Here is a 24,934-nt window from a genome sequence, read left to right as displayed (position 1 = left end):
AATTAATTACAAAGCCTCTAATTAATTAGATTAATTTTTTTAATCGAGTCCCGGCCCTAGTTTAAACACACTGGCTTTCATTCACCCATTAACAATATGTATAGAGGTATTTTTGCATAAAATCTGTGTGTGAAAATTCACACAGAACTAATGATACGTCAGTAATAAAATTGAGAATCAACTCAAACACAAATCACCATCACAAAAACGTTTGTTATATACACAACTGTTGAAATAAAATCTTAATACTTTGATTAAGCATAGCTGCATTCAATTGATTAAAGTGAAAGACATTTTTGCAAGATTTCAAAATATTTCGGTTTCAAATAAATGCTGTTCTTTTGAACTTTCTATAGTCCTGAAAGAAACTGAGGTCTCCATAATATTCAACACAAATGCTCTCAACATTCATGATAACAAGAAATGTCTTTCTGAAGGATCATGTGACACTGAAGCCTGGAGTAACGGCTGATGAAAATTCAGCTTTGTCAACACAGGAATAAATACAATTTTAAAATATATTAAAATAAAATAAAAATAAAATTGGGAAATTGTTACGAGATGCTGATCAAGAAGGCAGGAAGACGAGGGGTGCAGAATAATCAGGTTCTTTAATGGAGTAAATGTATTCAACAACAGGAAAAACAGCGTAAATGTAACTTTAAGACACGACGAAGACGACTACTGAACTCAAGACTTATAAAGAACACAAACTAATGAGGAAACAAGATGATTAATACAAGACAATGATTAACTAGTGACAGGAAACCGACCAAATAAGGACAAACAGGAACTAAACAGAAACCAAACCGTGACAGGAAACCGACTAAATAAGGACAAACAGGAACTGAACAGAAACCAAACCGTGACAGATATCGCCCCCCTCCCGGAAGGTGCATCCTCCGGGGAGCGGGCGCCCTGGAGGCTGGATCAGGAGACTCGGGAGGCCAGGGCGGGACAGGAGACCCAGGGAGCCATGGCAGATCTGGGGACTCGGGAGGCCATGGCGGGACAGGAGACTCGGGAGGCCATGGCGGATCAGGGAGCTCTGTGGCCTTGGCCTGGCCACACAGGCCATTACTATATTATATATTACCCCCCCCAAAAAAAAAAAAAAATTCTTGGGGAGGTTCCCCTCTGGGAACAATTTAGGAGAAGCGGGCTCTTGGGGACGCTCTGGAATCGCGGACTCTTGGGGGCGCTCAGGCAGCGCGGAGCTGGATGGGACCAGCGGAGACATAGGAGGGTGCTCTGGAGGCGCGGACACTTGGGGGCGATCGGGCAGCGCGGAGCTGGACAGGACCAGCGGAGACGTAGGAGACGCAGGAGGACTGGACGGAACCAGCGGAGACGCAGGAGGGCTGGACGGGACCAGCGGAGACACAGGAGGGCTGGACGGGACCAGCGGAGACGCAGGAGGGCACTTGCGAGGTGCAGGCACTGGAGGCCATTTGCGAGGCGCAGGCACTGGAGGGCACTTGAGAGGAGAAGGCTCCTGGGGCTGTTCGGGCAGCATGGATTCCTGGGGGCGTTCCGTCAGCACTTTCACAGGAGGGACTGGCCCTGGAGAAGCGGGCACTGGGGAATGCTGACGAGGAGCGGGCACAGGAGGGCGCTGTCAAGGAGCGGGCACAGGAGTCAAAGACATCCCCTCATAAATTATGAGTACCCCCAATGGCACGTGAGCGTCCGTGTGCGACCTTGCCTTACTCTCTGGCGGCGGGCTTGGTTTCTCCGTGGGCAGCGGCACAAACCTCGTCCCAGGCGGAGGCACAAACGTCGCCGCGGGTGGTGGCATAAAACTCGCTGCGGGCAGCGGTTGGCCGATGTTCCCCGGGCCAACCTTGCGGGGAACTAATCGCAGCCTCCTCATTTGTCGGTTGGGTCGTGTCTTCTGTTACGAGATGCTGATCAAGAAGGCAGGAAGACGAGGGGTGCAGAATAATCAGGTTCTTTAATGGCGTAAACGTATTCAACAACCGGAAAAACAGCGTAAACATAACTTTAAGACACGACGAAGACAACTACTGAACTCAAGGCTTATGAAGAACACAAACTAATGAGGAAACAAGATGATTAATACAAGACAGGTGAATGGAATAAACGATGATTAACTGATGACAGGAAACCGACCAAATAAGGACAAACAGGAACTAAACAGAAACCAAACCGTGACAGAAATATTATTATAATTTAAAATAACTGAAATAAATGTAGCCTTGGTGAGCGAAAGAGAAAAACTTTTCTGACATTTTGTGTGTTTTTGTATATTTATATTATTGTGTGTTTAAGGTTATATCTTAATCTGGGATTGAATAATCTCTGAATAAACATTCAATCGCATGCGCATGGTGATACAACTACCAAGAATTTATCTTTAGCATCGTGCAGAAATTCATGTGTGTATGTACCATTTCTGAATTTTGAATGAGATCCGAATTTTGCAGACACAAGCAAGAACACTTGAAGACAATTATTAATGAATGAGACCCATATAAATGGTGAATATCAATGACTTTGACAGTGGCAAAGCCTCAATTTATGAGTGTCTGTATCAGTGCATATATCTGACAAAAAGATCAGTTTTGCCTGAACCTCAGAACCCAGCAACTTCTCATGAACCTTTAGGTTTTCAAAATCAATATTAGAATTAAAATAAATATTTGACTCAGATAGTTAAAGTCGTGGTTCCTGGATGTGTTTGGCCTTTTCCATCAAAATATTTGACAGACGTTTCACAATGAAACTGTATCTGTCATGTGTTTTTGTCTGAATGTGTTTTTGTTTATGTGTTTGAGAAGAGAGCGACATCTTTCATTCGGGCCACTGCTCTTGTTTCATTTAGTAACAGATGCTGCGGGTGAGTGATTGTGGTTTTGGTATCTTTTGGCATGTGTGTGTGTGTGTGTATGTGTGTGTGTGTGGTGCACTGTGTCTCCTAGACACTAACTAACCACATTTTATCGCTGTGTGCACATACGTCGGTCGGTGCCTTTATACATAATAGGAATGGTAGGACGAAGAAGAACTATTTCAGCAAAAATAAGCACTCAGTTCACCGCAAACAGACACACACTCATACTCTTGGCTGTGTGTGCAAATGCTTCATTTTCAAGGCCTTTCCACATAGATTACAGGCAGGGAATTGTTTGCCCCATGAACAGTGTGCAACCAGAATCCTAGGGAAGATGAGCTCTTTAGGTTATTTCAGGTCACACCAGACCCAAACACTGTATAAACCCAAGAGCTGACGCCTACAGGGGATATTATAGGTGTCAATTAGACAGACACAACACACACATAATTAAGTCCGGTTTGTGGGCAGTCTGTCAGGGGCCTTGAGTCAAAGCACAGCTTCAAAGGAGGCCTTGAACACCATTTTCAGAGAACATTTAAACATTACATCTCTATCCATTTAAACAAATTCAAAACAGCTTTACCCAGCGTGGTAACAGAACCCACACATATAGAACACAGAACTGGATCAAACAGCTGGGATATATAGTAAACAGTAAAGCTTAGCTGAGAAATTGTGCTGGTTTGGTTGATGGGTCTGGGCTGGGTGATTTAAAGTGGTGTCTATATATACATATATATATATATAGTGGTGTGAAAAAGTGTTGGCCCCCTTCCTGATTTTAATTTTCTTTTGCATGTTTGTCACACTTTAATGTTTCAGATCATCAAACAAATTTAAATATTAATCAAAGATAACACAAGTAAACACAACATGCAGTTTTTGAATGAAGTTTTTTATTATGAAGGAAAAACAAAATCCAAACCCACATGGCCCTGTGTGAAAAAGTGTGCTGCAACTGCTACAGCAAGCATTAGCTGAGTATTTGAATATTGAACAGCAAGCTCATTGGCTTCTGATACAAAAAGAAACCAAACCAACTGAATAATGATGTCATTATGTCAGATTGTGTTAGAACCTATTGGACTGTGCCATCTAGAGTTTCATGACAGAAACTCTGGATATATATAAATAGCACATTTTATGAAAAGTAAATATTGATATAAACACACATTAATGATATGTAAAGCATCCACCATTGATTAGATTCAACTATTTTTATTGATTTGTTTTGATATTGAAGGACTTAAAAGTTATTTTACTCTCAACTCATCCTCCATTTGGATCATTTTATTTTCATTGAGCTCAACACTCTGCATTCTGGGACTGCTTTTTCTTGAACAACAAAAAAGTACATGCCATGCTGCCTAAATTTGGTCAAAGAAAATATTTTAGAAGGCAATGTAGTTAGGCTGCTTGCCTTTTGCAACAGCCGTTGTATCAGAAGCATCAAGTCACATTGTTACATTTATCATTTGCACAGCTTAGAATTTACTGGGTATCCAAATACTTGTCTCAAGGTTCACACTTCAGGACACGATAAGACATTTATTGCAGAACAAAACAGAGTATCTAAAATACAAAAGTAACAAAAGTATATATCTATAAGTAAAATATAAATTTGTAATAAGGAAAGGGAAGTGGTGTGTGGCCAAGTATGGTGACCCATACTCGGAATTTGTACTCTGCATTTAACCCATTCAAGTGCACATACACTTGTTGGGGGTTCAGTGCCTTGCTCATGGGTCTCACCTTAGTCGTGGTATTGAGGGTGGAGAGAGTGCTGGTTATTCACTCCCCCCACCTACAATCCCTGCCGGATCTGAGATTCGAACCCACGACCTTCGGGTTACAAGTCCGACTCTCTATCCATTAGGCCATGACTGCCCCAAATAATAAGTGGATACTATAAAAGAAATTAACGTGCTTTCAGAGCAACAACTGCCTATGATATCTGGAAATGCTGTCTAGTTAGGCAGCTTACATGGTTTTGGTTTTGGTCAGGACTGATGTTTCTTTCTCTGACCAGAGCAGGGACCGGGACACATGGTTATCATTGAAGGGGATTGTGGATTCCTTTCATCTGGGGGTGACTGTCTGTTTCCTAAACCTTGCTCTGACCTCCCTACCTTTATCTCTCTCTGTCTCTCTCTATTTCTTTCTCTCTCCATTTTCACCCACTCTCATCTGCTTCTCATCCATGAGTGAAAGTGAATCGGGGGGTTAGAGCATGTGTAATGTATGTCAGTGCTGGACTCGAAACCGTTTTCCCATGTAGAAGTGGAGGTTATCTATTCCCACACTACGATACAGCTCGAACTATCTACTGTGGATAATGAGCCAATAGATACACGCGGATCACCAGTCCAAACAGTGGTTTGTCAGTATAAATGTGTGGGCTGCTTGCCTTTGTGGAAAAAAACAAATGGAGATGTGACGGGGCAGGCTGCCATTTCAAAACACACATACAGACATTCTGTAAGGCTGTCAGTGCCTGTTAGGCTTGGCATCCTGATTAGCAGGCGGTTTGGATCCACTTTCAGAAGACCCTTTCCCCTCAACTCCTCTCCCATACACAGACAGAGAGTGAGAGAGGAGGATTATGGGAAAATCTGAAAAGCTCAGTCATACTGAAAGGGAGAATATAATACAGTATAATCTTCTTTTCTCATACCCTTATTTCACAAAGATCCTCTTTGTTGCATTATATTTATATATATATATATATATATGTGTATGTTATATGTCTGTTTTCTGTTTCCCTTGTGACCTAGTTTTCCCCATTCTGTTCCCCAGTCATTCAGTTCACCTGTTGTCTTAATTATCTCATTAGTCTCCTTTGTTTGGTTCATGCTTTATAAGTCCTCAGTTCTCCCTTAGTCTTCGTCCGTTCTCGTCTATGTAAGTTGATATTATTGCCTGTCTTTTGGATTTACTTATTAAAATACCTTTTGTTTGATCTCCATCGTCTTCCTGAAATTGTGCCTCATCAGCTCATGACTATATATGTATTTATAAACCTATATATTATAGGTTTAAATTATGTATTTACTTACTAACTTATTTTTGTTTGATATGTTTTTTTATTATTATTTAGAGTGCCTTAACCATCATCTAACACTCACTTAATTTTAATATTTAAACTAATACTAATTTTTAAATCTATTTTTTTTATCTCATACAATTTACATTCTTAAATTTATTATTTAATCTCAATTAAAATATTTATTTTTAATATTTTATAATGCAATGTTGTGATGCAGAAACTCACATGTAGCATTTAAAATGATTTTAAATTATTTGAAATATACAAATTACAATAGAATTTTAATATTGGCTGGTCATGTTATCAGGAAATAATTATTGACTTATTACTTAACCGACCCAGATCACACACATAGCCAATAATTACAGAGCCTCGATGCAGACAGAATCAAATGTACTGATGTTGTCTATCACCACATTAAATGTGTTATTACCACAATAAAGAAAAAGGCAGGAGCATTTTCTTTGGACGCACAGTGTCCTACAGAGTCCACAAAAGGTGCTCTTGCTCAAAGCCATCTCTCTTTCCCTTTCCCACTCAGAGGAAAACCATTAGCTCCTACTTTTCCTCTATGGATAATGTGTTTCAAATGACTCCTTGCATCTCTTTCATGCCTCTTTGTCTCTCTCCTGAGGGGCAGGGTGCCTCTTGAAGGGCTTGTTTGGAGAGGGATGTTTCCTCCTGAGTTTGGCCTGGACCCATGGCAGGTTCGAGAGGGGCCCCTGCAGGCCTGTATGCTACAGGTTGATGGATGGCTGTTTCACCGTGGACAACTCTAAGGTTGGGGGAAAACATCTCTGCTCTGTAACACCGTACTGGGGCTCGTTCACCCCCGAGATGGAAGGCACTCCAAACAGAGTGAGCGGCAGGGGGCCATGTGGCTCAGTAAGTTAACAAGCTCCTGTGTGCTTTTCTCGCAATATATGGAGCGCTGTCACACTCGACCTCTACACAGCGGGGTCACGGCTCCTGAAGAACACAAGGTGGGAGGGGGTCCGCATTTGGCTGGTAAAGGCATTATGGAAGAGAATGCACACACATGCACAGAAGTCCCCTGGTAGATAGATTTCATTTGAAATCTTCCTTACATTTTAACCCCTTTCTTGGTTAGTTGTGCCTACTGAACAGAGAAATGCTGTGCTTTAACAAATAAAATTAAGCGACGTCATGGGTTTGAATCCCAGGGAATACATGAATTGATAAAGTGTATTTCTTGAAAATAAGTTTGCTTAATTTATGCAATGCATAAATGTAGATTCAAACTTAGAAAAGAATACTTTGCAACCTTGTAAGAATACCTCATAAAATAGCCACAACATCAATATTAATTGACATGTATGTTCAATAATGTTTTTTTAGTTCTTTGATTGTAGTAATTACAAGAATCAAGTTTTCCACTAAGTAATATCATTCATTAGCTTAACCACAGGCTGTTGACAAGATAGTACATTGATATGGCATTCACCTGATGTGCGGTCACAAGTGTTCGTTTGGCTAATTTACATCTACATGGCTCATCCAATGAGATTTTAAGGCTGGAACCTATCCATTTTATAAGTGTCATTTAAAGGAACATTTTGGGTTTAAAATACACTAGCAATAGCACAAGCTATCATAGCTGTCAATTACTGCAGAACAAAAAAAACATTTGAATACATCTCTCCTTAACAGTAATGTTTAATATGTGCAAAGTTTTTAAACTTGAAGTGTACAAACAAATTTGACTCTAGGTACACCTTTACATTTTCTAACAGTGCATATTATTAATTAATAATTAATAATAATAATTAATAATAATAATAATAATTCATTACATTTATATAGCGCTTTTCTGCTTTTCTAAGCACTCAAAGCGCTCTACATTGTGAGGGGTAGTGTCTCCTCGTCCACCACCAGTGTGCAGCATCCACCTGGATGATGCGACGGCAGCCATAGTGCGCCAGAACGCCCACCACACACCAGCTTACTGGTGGAGAGGAGACAGAGTGATGAAGCCAATCAGTGTAAGGGGATGATTAGGAGGCCATGATGGTCAGAGACCAATGGGGAAATTTGGCCAGGATGCCGAGGTCACACCTCTACTCTTTTCGAAAGACATCCTGGGATTTTTAATGACCACAGAGAGTCAGGACCTCGGTTTAACGTCTCATCCGAAAGACGGTGCTTTTTGACAGTATAGTGTCCCCGTCACTATACTGGGGCGTTATGACCCACACAGACCGCAGGGTGAGCACCCCCTGCTGGCCTCACTAACACCTCTTCCAACAGCAACCTAGTTTTCCCCAGAGGTCTCCCATCCAGGTACTGACCAGGCTCAACCCTGCTTAGCTTCAGTGGGCAACCGGTCTTGGGCTGCAGGGTGATATGGCTGTGGATGTAAAGGAGTAGTTCAACCAAAATTCTGTCATCGTTTACTCATACTCATGTCTTTCCAAACACAAAAGATATTTTGAAGAATGTTGGTGACTAAATAGTTTTGATTCCCATTGATTTCCATTTTACAGACAAAAACTACAATGGAAGTCAATGGGAACTGAAACTGGTTATCAACATTCTTCAAAATATTTTTCTTTGTGTTCAGCAATGTTTGGAATGACATGAGAGTGAGTAAAGATGACAGAATTTTGGGTGAACTATCCCTTTAAGGTATTAATTTTACACATTGACAGACATAATGTTTGTCTTGTGGCTATCCCTTTGAAATATTGCATTTTTATCATTTATCATGGTGCAAAGCCTCGCACCTTCAGCATCCATTGTGCGTGCTTTACTTAAAAGTGATGTTTAGAAACTAAGAGACGAGTCCAAATTATTTTCTGTTATAGACAGATACTGTTAATAGAGCTTTACTTATTTTGAACTTATTTTTGAACTTTGTTTCACCCTCTTTTGACCTGTTTTTAGGAATTTGTTAGGGAATTTACAACTGAAGCTACAGGCTGTGGCTGTACACAGACCAACTGACACCAAAAGCGTCTTAAGCACACATATATACAAACACAGTAAACATCTGTGTGTGCCGAGCGGTATAACTGCCTTTCAAAGTTATAGAGACACTGAGGTCATCTCAGGGCTGGAGTCAAAGGTGTTGAAATATGTAAATCTTGGACTGAAAAGCCATAAAATCCGAAATTGCTTCAGCTGGTGGGCCAAACGTGGCGCTATAATAACACACTCCCTGGAATCACAACAATGTCCTAATACATCTCCACACCCGTGTTTTAAACTCTCAGCTAATTCCTCTCTGCATTATTCCAGCAAAAACACATTATACCATTAATTGAACCACTCCAAGATGTTTTTTGAGCCTTTCAAGTCATTTTTGGCTGCCCTTACATGTAGTTCTAACCGAATCCAGCAAGCATAGATAGTCGTAATATTCAGGATTAGTGGACACCAAGGAAAGCTGACGTGATCGGCTCACTCAGGGATGGCTGGAAAGACCCGTCCCGCTCTGTCAACACTCTCTCCCCATCTCCAGTTCGCCACTGTGCTAAATGCCACTGCTGTTAGCAGGCATTAAAAAGCCATTCACACCACAGCAATGTGCTTGAGTTGGCCACCATAATAGCTGAGCTACGTCTGGAAGGTGTCCGTTATATACACAATCTTTCTCTCGCACATCTATTTTCTCCATCTCCCTTAGCTTTTGGCACGCCGACAGCGATCTGTCTCTCTGGAACGGTGCTTTGAGCGCTGTTGCCGCTCAGAAATGGGAGATAAAGTCCCTCGTGCATTTTTTGTTTTTTTTTTAAACATTGAGAAATAGCTGTTATGGCTGTTACCTGTGAGAGCCGGAACAGAGAAGCATGATTTATGCATTTGAAAACGAAAGGATTTGCTAATGCATGTCGATCGAATATCATGGCTAGCCACGGAAAAGCACTCTCTGGCACGGATGAGTGCCTGAAGCCATATTTTTCAAATTAGAGATTTGGTAAAGTTGCCTTGTGGTGCACATATCCGCTGGCACCCTGCTCGAGGGACGACCGAGCCTCGCCAGAGCTGTTCTCATACTGTGATGCCCATCTGACCATCATCACAAATTCACAATCAAATACACTGTACATGGGTCCCGTGAATGATCCAGTGTTGCAGTGGGGGCTGAGTACGGCATTTTGGAAAGTCAGAGAGGGTTAAGAGCTTGATGGGTGGGATAGAGATGTTGTAGTGCAAGTCTCTTTTTCTCTCTCTCTCTACCTCCTCCCTTGGGCAGGTGGTCTGGCCGAAAACTGACAGGGGCATCAGAAACCAATTACCCAGACTGCTTACACACAGGCTTTTCGCTGCCAAGCCAAACTATGCTATCTGAATAAGCCTTCGTGTTCACTCCCACCCGAACCCCCGCTTCTCTCTCTCTCTTTTTTGGTGTCCATCTCGCAGCAGAAAGAATGTGAAATGGTACCATATTATATCCCTGTTACCAATCTTTGTTTTTCCTCATTTTCATTCATTGCCGATGTTGCCTCAAATGCCCTTTTACAAGTTATAAACACAATTAAACTGTATTTATAAAATGATGGTGTATTAAGGAGCTTTTCCTCTGAGGTGCTTACTGGGCTTTATTATTCTTTCTTTTTTCTTTCTTTCTTTCTTTCTTTCTTTAGTATTTTTTATGTACTATATGTTTTTATTTTTGATTGTTCATTATTTTTTATATTTTTGATATATAAAAAATAATATATATATAGTTAGTTTTAATGTATTATTTTTAGTATTTCAGTTTAAACTTACTTGAGATATTTCTAATATGTTTTTCATCTAATACATTTTATTTTATTTTAATCAGCAATTTTTTTTAAATAGTTTTAGTTAAGAATAACAAAACTGTTTTTTCAGCTCTGGTTTCGCCACATAGCACATCAGGCCCACCCAAAAAAACATTTCAGAACCTGAAAACCTGAGATTTCTCTCACTTTTTCTCTCTCTCTTCCTGTCTTTCTGTCTGGAGGGTGTAATTTCAGATGCCCATCATCATCTCCCATGGTAACCGTTCCTGAAGAACCAGAGCTAGAATCGTTAAGCAAATGTGATTTCTCAACTCATTTGCCTTCTATAAATGTTGCCATGTGTTTGATATTACATATAAGCTGTTCCAGTGGGAGTGCAGAGGGAAAGCTGAGAAAGAAGAGAGGTGGAGAACAGGAATCGGAACATTAAATGGCAGGTGAAATTGAGCGAGATCTGAGGCTGAGGAAAAACAGGGAAGATGAGAGGAAGGATACGCCAAAACATCTCTTTTCTTGGCCACAAATAGGGAAAAAGGCAAAAGATCTCTTCTTTCAATCAGTCTGTTTTTACATACGTGAAACAAGAACATCCGAATGTTGAAAGTTCAACCAGCAGACAACCGGGGTAGCAGACAAACACCATGTCCCAACTCCACAACTGACTTAAACAATGCAACACTGAATGGCTAACCAGAATCTTTCTGTAGGGTGAATCAACAGTATATGGTTTCTGGAAAAAAAAAAAAAAGATTATAAAAACAGTTGGTAGAAGTATTTAACTCAAGGACAGCCTGAAGGTTGGACAGTTTTGTGCACTGTAAGGAATGTAAGCAAAGGAAATTTATCAACCAAAGACAGACCTAAAAACTTTCAGCAATGACGTTAGTTCACCCAAAAATGAATATTATGGAACCATTTATTTACCCTTGTGTCATTCTAAACCCATATCGCTTTCATACGAATCTTTTAGCAAAATGTCAAAACTACTTTTTGTCCACAGTGCAATTGAAAAGGGATCAGTGCCAAACTAATAAAAAGAAATCCTTCATTAAAACCAACTAATATATATATATATATATATATATATATATATATATATATATATTAAACTTTTAAATGTGAAACAATGTCCAAAAATGTAATTTTAATGTTATTTGTTTCTTTTTTTTTCATTGCCCCATTTCATTATGTATTTCAGCACCAGCATTTATTGACACTTTTAATAAAACACAGTATTTATTATGCTCACTGTCAGTGTAGGGAAAAGAGACACTTGTACATTCTGCTTGATAAACATTTCTATGTTCCACGCAGACAGACAGTCAATCTTATGGGTTTGAAATGACACTACAGGGTGAGTAAATGAGGACAGAATTTTAATTTTTTGGTAAACTACCATTTTTATGCTTTGTAAAGAGCATTATGAGCACTGAATGAAGGTTGTGAAGAGTTGAGAGTGAGAGCAGAGATAGGTTAAGAATATTTAAGAATAAAGGAGATAAAACAAGACTGGGTGATGAACTGTTAGTAATGGATACATGCCAGTGATGTCACTGGCACTAAACTAGTATTAGCGCAGGGCAGAAACCTAATCGTGTGCTAATCTGGATCTATCTGCTGTCGTCTTAGACAGACTGGGAAAAAAGCCCTCCAAATACCATAAACAAGTGCTGTAGATGTACTTGGTTCCACGTGTAGCTATATAATCCTCTCTCTAACAGCCACAAACAGTGAGCACTGTTTCACATCCCGTGTTTATTGATGAAGTGGGACTGAATTTGTCTGATCTCATTCTGATCTCATAAAAAAAAAAAAAATGGATGGAGGCATGTACAATCTTTCCCATGATGCCTTTCTCAAGAGCAGAATGGTGATAACTGTGTAACTGAGTATGAGACCTTGTTAATGTCACTGAAGCCTGTCTTTATCCCTCAGGCGCTGATGATCAGGGGTTGTTCGGACTCCGAGGCCACAGAGGTTACGGTGACAAAGTGAAGGGAAACCGGTTTTGAAGGGAGGAGGTTGACAGGGAATCAGAGGATTTATGTGCACGTCTGTAAAACTTTATGAGAGGAGCCGCATTTCAAGTGATCCAGCGGGCGTTTTTCACATCAGTCCTAACCCGGCGGGGGCGAGCTATATGAAAACTTTGTCTGAGGCGGAGGTAGAAATGATAAAAGAAGAAGAGAGCTGTGTTTTAGCCAGTGGATAGCAGCATCTGTTCAAACAATAGTAGTCTGGCTAAAGCTTTATAGTGCAAAACTGTCTATTAGGATCGTGAATGTTGTGATTAGGGCAATGATTTTCCTCTGCATGCACGTGCCTGCTTGTTCAGGGGTCACAAAAGTAGCCATATTCCCTTCTTTACTCGACTCGTGGGCTTTAGGGAGAGTATGGATCGTATTAGAGCAGAGGTCACCGAGAGGCTGTCCATGTGTGCTATGGACCTGATAAGATGCAGAAAAAGACCCCTGGATCCACTGTAACCTACCATGGAAGTTTTCTGGATTATCATGAAACAGTGTTCACAATACATTTAACTGTAAAGTTACAGATTATTTAATGAGACCGAGTATTCAATGTTGAATAATGTAAAGCGAAACTTGATTTTATCCATTAAGATTTGATTGAAAGAGATTGAAATGCATTAGTTCACCCAAAAATGAGAATTCTGTTATTAATTACTTACCCTCATGTCATTTCAAACTCCTAAAACATTGTTCATCTTTGGAACACAAATTAAGATATTTTTGATGAAATCTGAGCTTTCTGATCCTGTATAAAGTAGTCTATGATATAGCTGGGGACTACTTTCAGGCGCTGCGTAATATCACTGCGCCTGCTGCACCCATAGTACGGCAGCAAGGTTCCTTGATTATTACACCGGAATGAGAGTATAGTTCCTAGCCATATCAGCCTAGAAAATCGCAACTTTTCATTTTCTGTTGGTCTTAGTACACGATGTAACTTCAAAAGTGTCAAGTTTTAAATAGGAAAATTATCGAAACTCTTTGGTCATTTTTGATGACCAAATGCTAATGGTCTAATCCGATTCAATGATCTATGCTAAGCTAAGCTAAAAGTGCTACCACCAGACCCGGAGATCGTCTGAATGGATTCAAAAACGGTAAAACTCAACTGTTTAACTCTTGGGGAGTTATAAAACGAACCTATTTCCCAAAAAAGTGGAGTGTTCCTTTAATTAAATTCTGGTTTAATTTATTTCTGTGTTGGCAATGTTGAATTTTCAGCAGCTATTGCTCCAGGTTTCAGTGTCACAGGATCTTTTCTTAATGTGCTGATTGTGTGCTTATTTCTTATCACATTAATCAGTTTTCCTTTCTGAATACAAATATTAATTTCTTAAAGAAAAAACAAAACTTACTGGCCCCAAACAATATATAATATTCACTTTCTTCTTTAAAGGCAGTCTTACAATTATGCACTTTTAAAGGTGATGAAGTTGACCACACAAGTAGTTTGAGTGTGCACATGACAAATATATTTCAGTCTCATTTCAATCTCTGTTCTTTGTTCCATCAACAAAAGCAATGCTGGGAAGTCTCCTCATATTTCTGAAAGGGTGCCATGTTTGTGGTCAGTCGCCGCAGAATGTTTCCTATGAAGAGGGAACACAATGAAAACCTCTTTATCTGTTGACTATCTGAAGTGTGTTTGTAGTGTGTTATCCGATGTAACTCAGTCATTGCTTGTATCTGTGTATGTGTGTTTTTTACTGTATTTAGACCTTGTTATCGCTGATAGGTAAAATAGCTGGTGGGCGACCTTTCACGTGACGTGAGGCCTAAAGCAAAGATGAAATGACTGTTCCATTCTCAAAGAAGGAACGCATTGAAGAAGATGAAGAGAAAGGAAAAGAAAGCTGGATCTTGGCGCTGGGATCACAGCTGTGTGGAATAACACTCTGTCTCGTGCATTCCCAGCTGCTGGGAGCTCATAGCTCTGCACGATCTATCCCCAATGTGCAGAATTCATTAGGGCTGGAATACTGTAGCACAACAGACTTAACGAGACAGACCATTCATTCAGTCATTGAGATGTTTCATGAATCACTAACAATAGGAAGCACCAGGGACCACTCACTGTTAACAGCAACTTGCATGCACAAAATCAGCCTCAGTTTCTGTACCTTAAGACATTTATATGGAGCTTTAAATGAAGGTTTGGGAGGAGCATGTTCATCTTTTAAAGTCGTGACGTATTGTCAAGTATGGTGACCCATACTCGAAATTGGTGCTCTGCGTTTAACCCATCCAAGTGCACACACACAGCAGTGAGTAGTGAACAAATGCGCGCACGCACACACACACACACACACACACACACACACACACACACACACCCGGAGCAGTGGGCAGCCATGCTGCGGCGCCCGGGGAGCAGTTGGGGGTTCGGTGCCTTGCTCAAGGGCACCTCAGTCGTGGTATTGAGGGTGGAGAGAGCGCTGTACATTCACTCCCCCCACCTACAATCCCTGCCGGCCGGGGACTCGAACCCGCAACCTTTTGATTACAAGTCCGACTCTCTAACCATTAGGACACGACTTCCCCATCTAACCCTGTCAAGCAAAGCCTAAGTGTATATAAATTAGGATTGGGTTAGTTGAGTAATGAGGTTTAGATTAACTCACTACTTGACATTTTTCTTGAATATTTTAGAGAATTCTTTAAAGGAGAAGGTTTTTAGCACTCAGACAGTAAGCTATATTTTAGCAAGCTAAAGGTCTAATACCAACTGTCAGCAAGGCGCTAAAGCTCTATATTCATCCCTGTTAATGCACTGCCACTACAGCTCAAAGCACCTCCTTTGTTAATATATTTATTATGAGAATTATGTACAGTACTATTAAAAAGTTTGCATCAGTCAGATTTATTCTTAATACTTTTATTCAGCAACAATGTATTATATTGATGAAAATAGACAGTAAAAATATTTATATTTCAAATAAATGCTTTTCTTTTTAACTTTCTATTGATCAAAATGTATCATGTTTCTACAAAAATATTAAGCAGCACAACTGTTTTCAACATTAATAATAAAGGTTTCTTAAGCACCAAATCCGCATATTAGAGTGATTTCTGAAGCATCACGAGACTAAAGACACAAGTACTGGCTGCTGAAAATTCAGCTTTGCCTCCACAGGAATAATTACATTTAAAAATATATTATAATAGAAAATAGTTATTTTAAATGCCAATAATATTTCATAATGTTACTGTTTTTACAGTGTTTTTAAACAAATAAATGCACCCTTGGTGAACATAAGAGACTTCTTTCAAAAACCTTTTTTTTAAACCTTACTGAATTAACTTTTGAATGGTAGTGTAGACCCCCAGACACATCTTTTGCTGTTGAGTCAACGTTCATTATACTTATTAACTGTATCTACTTCTATTTTAAACTTGACAGAAAGCCGCAAACAGGATGTTTGTGGGGCACAAACCTCGGTGTGTACTGCATGGATAATTTCCTCTGCGAGGAAGGCCACACCCTCAGCACAGACAGAGAGTTGGTCCTACAGAGCACTGCTTCCTCGCTGTGTGTGTGCCACACTCTGGGTAAGATGGCACTTTGATGTAGGTAAATATCTTCCATTTGATGAAAGTAAACATTCACGGTATCCATGGCTTGGCTTTTCCACTTCAGTGAATTCCAGAGCAAGCCTACTTTTCAGGCCAATACATAATTGTCTAAGTGGTCCTGGACAGCAGGGGGCAATTTAGTCATTAGAAAGGCCAATTAAGTAATTAGGCCAGTGGTTTGACTGCCGCGTGTATGCTCACGGACCCCGCAGATCGCCTGGTTTGACTCCGGTGCCACTTTTACGCACATTTGCTCTTGATATCATTGAAGGCTCAAGTCCCCTAGTAGACATCCTCCAAAGGGAAATTGCATTTCTTTAACAGCATGATGGGTAATTGAGAAAATAAAGTCGTGGATATGCAAAACGAGGTCATTCCTGAGTCAGAAGCATTTATGAAATAGAGAGTGCCAGAATCTTGGGTAATATTTAAAGACATGCTTAAAACATCACCCAATCAGCCACGTGAAAACACCAAGCTCCAATACCATCTTGAAACAATGAGGAAAGAATTTGATGATAACATCTTAGCTTCCACCAGACTGAAGCTCATGTGTTCTCATTCCCATATTATCCTAACTCCCCTGTCATTCTAATTCCATTGGATGCTGACACTCATATTCCATTCTGCAGGTAGAGTGTCACAGAGCCTCCACAAAGAGGACGAGAGAGAAAAAAACTGTAGACAGAGAGAGGTATAGAGAATATTTTGGGCTAGGAGGTTATCCAGCAGGAGCACAGAGGTGGCTGCTTTTTCGTTCACGCTGTTGCTCATGCCAGCAGACCATAGAGCCCAGTTCTTACACATGAGACCTGGAATGTAAATATTTAAATATGGCAAAAGTTCAATTCTCCTTAATTCTATCTTTTAAATATGCATTATTTATCTGAGGTCCATCATATGGTTACAGCATGGAGTGCTGAGTAAATATTTGTAGCTGAATACTGATGATGAACTGTTTTGAACACAAGCCAGCTGAGACATTTGCCAAATGTATGATGGAAATTTTCCACACTTTTTCCATAATGGTATCATTCCTAATAGCATTTCTAATGAAACAATAAGCATACAAGCAAAAGTAAATGGCTGTGATTCAGTCTTTTGCTTGTGATGTTCTGTAAGTTGCTACAGTAGTTTGAAAGAAGTATTTTATGCTAAGCAAGGCTGTGGTTATGTTTAAAAATGCAGAAATATTAGTACAACTTATAAGAACCATTCAATTTTAATATATGGCAAAGCTGAGTTTTCAGCATCATTACTCCAGTTTTCAGTGCCACATGATTCTTCAGACATCATTGTTATATTCTGGTTGAAACCGTGATAGATTTTATTTTATTTTAATCAGGTTTTTCTGAATGGACAGTTCAAAAGAATTCATTTATTTGAAATAAAAATATTTTATAACATTGTAAATGTCTTCACTGTCACTTTTGATCAATTTAATATGTCCTTGCTCAGTAAAAGTATTATAAAAAATCTTACTGACCCTAACCTTATGAACAAGAAGTTGTTAACAAATAATATAAAGTAACTGACATTTCATTCACAATATGGCTGGTTATACAGTATGGTTTATCTTCTCTCTGCCAACAAAAAGACTGTAGTTAATACAGTTGAATTCTCTGTAGCAAACACAGAGAAGCGGAGTGATACAAACAAATTAGTGGACTGGAACTAATTTCTGTATAACAATATGACAAAGTGCTCATGACAACTACACATTGAGTGTACAAATATTTCTGCTGTATTTGACCTATATATTTCGGTTAATCTCATTTTAACAAACTCTATCCCTCTGAGATCCATCAACACTTCAGCACTTCTTCACAGCTGAAAACAGATGTGGCTTCTGCTAAAGTGTGAGTTCCAGCAACTTTATTCTGTTAGTCTGAGTTTGAGTTTGCAGTGGGGTTTTCACTCCTTACACAGAGCCTAAAATAAAGTATCCTTGTGACTTTCCTGCTTTGCTAGCCAGTTTCACACAGAGACTCTAGTATCCATGAGGTTGTCTACATCGTCAGCAAGGCTGCGACCTTTGACCTTAGGCCAGAGGAGGGTGGTGTATATATGATGCTCTTGTACATTTTTTGTCTCCTCCCCTAATGTTCAAATGCTTGCTACAATGGGACCCCAAGATGAATGCTTGCATACCCTGCTTTAGCATAGGCATGAGGCATTCAGTCCACTGATGCATCATGGGAGCTTTTCTTACAAAACCAGAGATTAACAACTTGCCCTTCATCCCTAGACACCTGGTACTGCTATCGCATGGTGCATTCTTTAAGCTTTAAGCAAGCGTGTGTTGCTTCCTATCATACCCAGCTGTCCATGTTCATCCACGTTTGCAGAGCAGGAGATGAACCATGCACTCCATGCAGCCTTTGAAACTCACCACTCCTGCTTCAAGGAGGAAGCCAAACCCTCCCCAATGCTCCTCAACTTCCCCCTGCACTCCATCCGAGACCCAGACGTGGATCTGTGCCAGGCCAGGCAAGCCGCTCTATCCTCCAGGCATCGCACCCCATTATCCTCCAAGGAACCACATCAGCACTGAGATGGGGACCTGTTTTTCTGTAGCACCTTTTGAGCTCAAAGCACTTCCTGAGTTCTTGGCGTACAGAGAGCAAAAGGTCAGGCTAACTGCTTAACCCAAGGTGAAGGCCAGGGCGGCTGACAAAAATCCTGGTGTGGAGATGCCAGCGACAACTGATGACTCACGCCACGAAAGCCAGAGAAAGAGAGCGCTGCAAGTTTTAGGATGCCGTAGGCAGTTACTTTTATTGGGAACGATTAATACGCCGGCTAGCGGCATTTGGAAGTGTTCCCAACTCTGATCTCCCACAATCCCGTGGCTCATGTTTCAGATTAAGCTTTGCAGCGACACCACAGCCTACACATCATCCAACCCCTTCCTTCTTGCCTCCACGCATGATCTTACCGTCTGACCTCACTCCTGCTTGAGCGTTCCAGGAGAGCACAGCACTTAAATTATCCCTCAGATTCTAATACAGCATAATCATTTGCCTGTCATTTTCATTTCATGCTCTTTACTTCTTCTGGGACTATTTTTGGGCGGAAAGCTGTAGGAAATTCAGATGTTCAAAAGCTTGCTGATTAGCCCTGTGATTAAAATGGATCGCTGGCTGAGCCTTCGCCAGAATCTAAAGCAGAGACTTCTAGAATCATTAAGAGTACTTTGTAACAGTTCATATTGCAGTGCCTAACTCCATCTGTTCTGCTTATTCTGGTGACATTTAGCGTATGAATGCAATGCAGTGAAAAATAAACTCATACTAAAAGAAATATTTGATGCAATAAATATCCAAACTGTTATTCTATCTAAAACCCATTCTGTCTGAAAGTATTATTTTGATGCTGCATTAAAAAAAGAGATATTTTGACTTTGTCAGCCTGGCAATGAGAGTGGTGTTTTGACCTCTCCCAGATTAAAGCTGTCCCCCTGCGCTGGGTCCACATTTCCCACGATTCCTTACAGGGGTGCGCTGGCTGCCGGGCCCTGCAGGCATGTTCTTTTTTGACAGCATAGTTAGGAGGTGCTGATGAAAGTGGAGAGGCTACGTTGGCCCTGTACCCTCTCAAATTAGCACAGGAGCCCTGTTGCCTGTCACACTGGGGCCCCGGCTCACAGATTCAGTTGCAGTGTGAGCATTCATGTCTGTGTTGCTGCCAGTGTATTGAACTTGTGTTGTGTGCGGTCTTATGAGACTGCAGTTAGCCCAGAACAATATTTAAAAACATTTTTTTAATATGTATTGCATTATTTATGTGTGTGTGTGTGTGTGTGTGTGTGTGTGTTTTATGTGTGTGTGTGTGTGTGTGTGTGTGTATATATATATATATATATATATATATATATATAGTTAAAATTAAAATTACCTTTGTATTTATAATATAATTCTGATAATTATATCTATGTAATTTATTTAAGTGTGTGTGTGTGTGTGTGTGTGTGTGTGTGTGTGTGTGTGTAATATATAATTAAAAACGTTACAGAATTGAATCATTTAACCTATTAATAACTACAAAAACTAAATTATTTAATTTAGCAAAATCATTCATCATAGGTTTACATATTTTTTTAAATCACACATACACACACACGTGTGTGTAATACATTTTAAAATATATATACATATAGTTTTTGAAATGTATTCCTTCATATATATAAATGTAATCATTTTTAAAACATATATATGAAATGTAATGCTTAAATTCTATGTAAAATAGTGTAATGTGTGTGTATTTGTGGTACGCAAGGAACAAAAAATAAAAGCTGGATATCAAAGCTGGATATCAGCATATCATCAAGCAGTTAGGTTAGTTTGTCCATCTTTCACTCTAATGTTACATTCGACAGGCAGCAATAGGATAATCAAGACGTGTCAGATGACAGCGCGACCCCACAGGCAGACAGTCATCCTCTTTTCTCCCTCTATACCTCATAAATTTTATTCAGCATTGATTTCCACACCAATCTATCAGCCTGACAGCTGCTCTCCCTCCCCCTCTGATTTAACTCCAGACTTTTATCTCATTTCCTCCCTGCTCTGTTTGTCTGTGGATATTCATAATCACTTAATCCATAACAACACCTTTTTTTTAACCACCGGATCTCCCATGCACCCTTGCCAAAACACACACACAGGACTCTCTGTCTGATTGCATGCTCACTGACCTGTGAGAAGTTCAGTCCATTCAGGGGATGGCACTGTTCCTCCACCCTCTCCACTGCACCTGTCTGCTTTCCGAGACGCTCGGCTTCCTGCGCCAAGAACAGGTCGAGCACCGGAGTTCCCCGTGACCGCACATCTGCTTCCGTCAGCGAGTTCACCATCAGCATCACCCATACAGGCCTCTTGCGTTCCCAGTTCCCTGCGATGGCATTGAAGAGGTAGTCAGCATAAAGTCCTCGGCCACGCTGGTCTGCCGTCATCCAGAAGGGCATCATGTGTTTGACGTAGTCCAGGTGGCGCTTGAGTCGGCGGTAGAGATCACGCGGCAGTAACGTCTGGAGGTTTTCTCCATTGGGCAGAAGCTGGCAGCTAGTGAGTTTTGAGATGGTTAGGGGATCTGTGAGATCCAGTTCAAAGAAAACACTGACGCTGCTCTGGAAGGCCCGTTTCGAGCTCTCTGGGATGTAGTCCCAGACTCGAGTGTACGGGACGTGGATTGTCCCAAACAGATAGGACGGAGCGTAAGGAGGAGGCCGTTTCACGGTCCACAGGAAGGAGTTCATATCTTTCTGCTTGATAAGGAAAAACAAAGAGGAGATTTTAGGGTCAAAGGGTCAAACATCAGACTGAAAGAAATACATCAACTCAGACAACTTCATATTGAGAAGATTAGCTTATACATTTGGTAAATATAAATTTTATTATCATAAGAAATCATAATCTATGTTTTCAACTGCATAATGCAGCCTGATGAAGTGTTAGATACTGATATAACAATTTCAAACTGAATTCCACAGGTCACAGGCATTCATATGCATTAACTTTTTCCTTATTCAAAGTCAAACCGAGGGAAAAAAGCACCGTATAGCAGCTGTCACAGAGGACTCGGTTCATGCCAGTGCACTGATAGAGCTGGCATATTAAATCTGTGGTGGAAATGTTTAACTGGGGTTCTTAGTTTACAGTGTGCCTCTCCTCGTAAAAAGGGCCTTTGCACTCTGCAGCGCTGCAAACCTCCGCTGTTCTGGACCCTCTGAAACTTTAAAGTATTTACTAGTTGCTGAGACTGTCAATAGCTGTGCACTTGTAAAATGTAACCTTCAATGAACAACTCACTCTTAAACGGTCAACCTTTAAATTTAACGAATTGTTCAACCTCCTCAGATCAGGAAAGAGCAATTGAGAGCATGTTAACCATGAGTCAGAGCTGATGTTAATGAGAGCTTAAAGAATTGCAAGTGATGTTTGACTATTTTTTCCCCAGATATCTTATGCTTGCTTACATTAAGAAATGCTGTTCATACAGTAATTATTCGAATTCAACTCCTCTATGATTACTTTTTAATTAATGCCATTTCAATATTTTTGTTAGGGTGTAACATGCTGAATATCATTTTGCAGTCCTGTGAAAAAAGAGAGGATACCTTTATTTCATGATGTGTGTGTATGTATATACACAGATGTATACTTGTGTATAGATTTTTTTTAAAGTAAATATTTTGAAGATAAGGACTTCAAAAAATGTTTTAATACTTTTTCCTGATGGTTACATCACGTGACATTTTAGGCTCATAAAATCAAAATATATATATTTTAAAAAAGGTATAATGTGTTTCAATATGAAACCCACATATAATACAAAGATAATGCATTTTTAAGAACTTGGTACGTATTAATACTAGCTTGTTACATTATTATTATTATTATTATTATGGAACATCTCATTGATTTTAAAGTGATTCGACAAACTGCAGTTATTTATTCCTTTATATTTTTTAGCGCTTAACGTCTGAAATGGCCACATGTGTTCGCGACTGCTCATGTCTTCATATTGTATTTGGACACTGTGGAAATGGCTCAAACACTGACCAGCTTTACTGGAGAGAAGCTTATACACTGAAGTAATATATTCTGTGTGAGCAGGTTAAATTCACAGACCCTCTGCTCTGTTTTATTAGTAATTTCTTAAACAAAAACAGGCTTCTCAGTACTCGCGCATTATGAATTGCATTAAGAATGCACAGGTCATGTCCTGGACAATGGGACCATTAATGATATAAATCTCAAGGAAAAGATAAACATTAATTGTCAAAACAAATAGTAAGGTAGAACGTTTGCGTGCATAATGCATTAAATTTCGTCTTATATTTTACAAAGACTTTGCATTTCTGCCTAAAAATACACAAACGCTGCTTTGAAAGAGTGAAGAACCAATCTCTTTTAAAACTTGGGATAGTCGATATGTTTGATGGGATATAATGTATCTCTCCTCATCTACTGATGATGAATCCTCTCCTCCACACACTGTATGGCTCAGATGAAAGCGAGATATTAATTGCGTTAAACAGCCTCACGCACTTGCCAAATCATAATGAAGTAAATATGCTCGATAACTACTTTAACAGTTCTCGTCTCAATGAAACTTGATCAGTTTATGGGGGTCAGTGATTTTTTTTCCATATAAATGCATTTGAAGTCTATTCACCCGTGGGGCTTCCCCCTTTTTCCTTTGACACATAAACTGGCACTGCACTGGCAAGACTTTAGCCGTATTTCACTTGGCACAAAAAGTCATTTTTCTGGCCCAGATTTCTGTGATTACATGACAAGAAGTGACATGCGGCTGGCTGGACGCCACCTAAATAACTGTTGTTTTAAAATAGATATTCCGTTATGACTCAATTGATTACTGAAATGCAACAAACATAATAATTATAGCTATTAATATATTTGTCTTTGCAGCAAATATAATGTCACTATAAAATGTCTAATGTCTATTAAGATTTACATTATAACTATTTTATGTACACTTGTATTGTTAAGGATATGAAGAACAAGATCAAGCAGAATAATTAAATAAGAAACGAAAACGCAACTGAACGTCACAGGAAAAATAGTTAAGGTTTTATATTAAAATAGCAATTTTTAAAAAGTTTGAATTTGTTGCAAAATGGATACTATTTTAGTGGACAGATAGAGTTATGTTTAGAACAAATTGTAGTTTGAGGAAAAAGATCGTGCAGATAACATTTGTACCTTTTTTTCATTTTAACCTTTTTTCCTTTAATTTTAATCCAACTAAAAAAACTAAAAGTTAAACTGAACTTTTGTCAAACATTACAACCATTCTAATGATTTCGACTCACAAATTGTTTATTGAATTCGCCTATTTCAGTTGTTGGTAATAAAGGCAACTCTTTAAAATAGCCCGCATCAGCAGCGGAGAAGATCAGACAGCGAACCGATCTCCTATAATAATTTCATGCACGATATTGATCTTGATGACATGCCATTTACGAGCTTATGCAAAGGTGCGTGCAGTGCGCGCGAAGCAACTTCACAAAGTGCGCACTAGACAAACTCACCGAGAGGGGCTTGTCACATTTCCGCGTGCTCTGGTGCGTGTCCCGGGGTGAGCCCACTTGAAAGAAAGCGCATAAAGTTACCAACCATCGTAGTCCCGAGTGACAGTTCATTTCGAGATGAGAGGGCACAGGACAGCTCACGGTTCCCTCGGCTCCGTTACCTCTGTTGTTTAAAAGTCGTTCCTGGTTTCACTGCACAAATAAATTGTTTTCCGCCGGTGATGATTGTGGGCTCACATTTGCCGTCTCGAAAGGAAAGCATTCTGCCCCTCCGCCATTCTCCTGCCCCAGACTTTCAAAGGTATTCGCGTTGTCTCATGTCCCTCTCTCTCTTTCTCTCTTTCGCTCCAGCTGCCCAGCTGTGGAGAGCACAAACTCTACGCTGCGCCCCTCAAGTTTCCAGTTTAACTGCGCAGAGAACGCGAACGCCTTGAATGTTTCCCCCTCTGCTTGTTAAGAGGAGGGGAGAACAGGTTCTTTCGGAGGACGAGAGTTTAACATTTCGACGGTCATAGAACAGAGCACTGGTCTACATTGATCACTGAAAAAATACATTGGCCATTAGATGGATGAAGACTTTTAATTAGCGTAGATGTATTAAAACAAAAAAAAAAAACAGTTAAATTTACTGTAAAATTG

The 24,934-nt window shown here is 39.9% G+C and overlaps 1 protein-coding gene across 1 annotated transcript in view; it reads right to left on the bottom strand.

Moving 5' to 3' along the window:
• LOC306848381 (metalloprotease TIKI2) overlaps window positions 1-24,705 on the bottom strand; it is a 62,400-nt gene extending 37,695 nt beyond the window's left edge. The window contains exons 1-2 of the mRNA XM_079382893.1: window positions 24,296-24,705; window positions 20,933-21,502 (exon numbers count right to left, since the gene is read on the bottom strand). Coding sequence (XP_079239019.1) covers window positions 20,933-21,502; window positions 24,296-24,406 — 681 coding nt within the window. The 5' untranslated portion in view covers window positions 24,407-24,705. The remainder of the gene's footprint in view (window positions 1-20,932; window positions 21,503-24,295) is intronic.
• Between the last annotated feature and the right edge of the window lie 229 nt (window positions 24,706-24,934).

Source organism: Barbus barbus (genome assembly GCF_936440315.1).
Source record: "Barbus barbus genome assembly, chromosome: 28".
In the NCBI taxonomy this organism is placed as follows: domain Eukaryota; kingdom Metazoa; phylum Chordata; class Actinopteri; order Cypriniformes; family Cyprinidae; genus Barbus; species Barbus barbus.
Note: the sequence above shows the minus strand (reverse complement) of the source record. Positions and strands in the feature narration are given on the sequence as shown.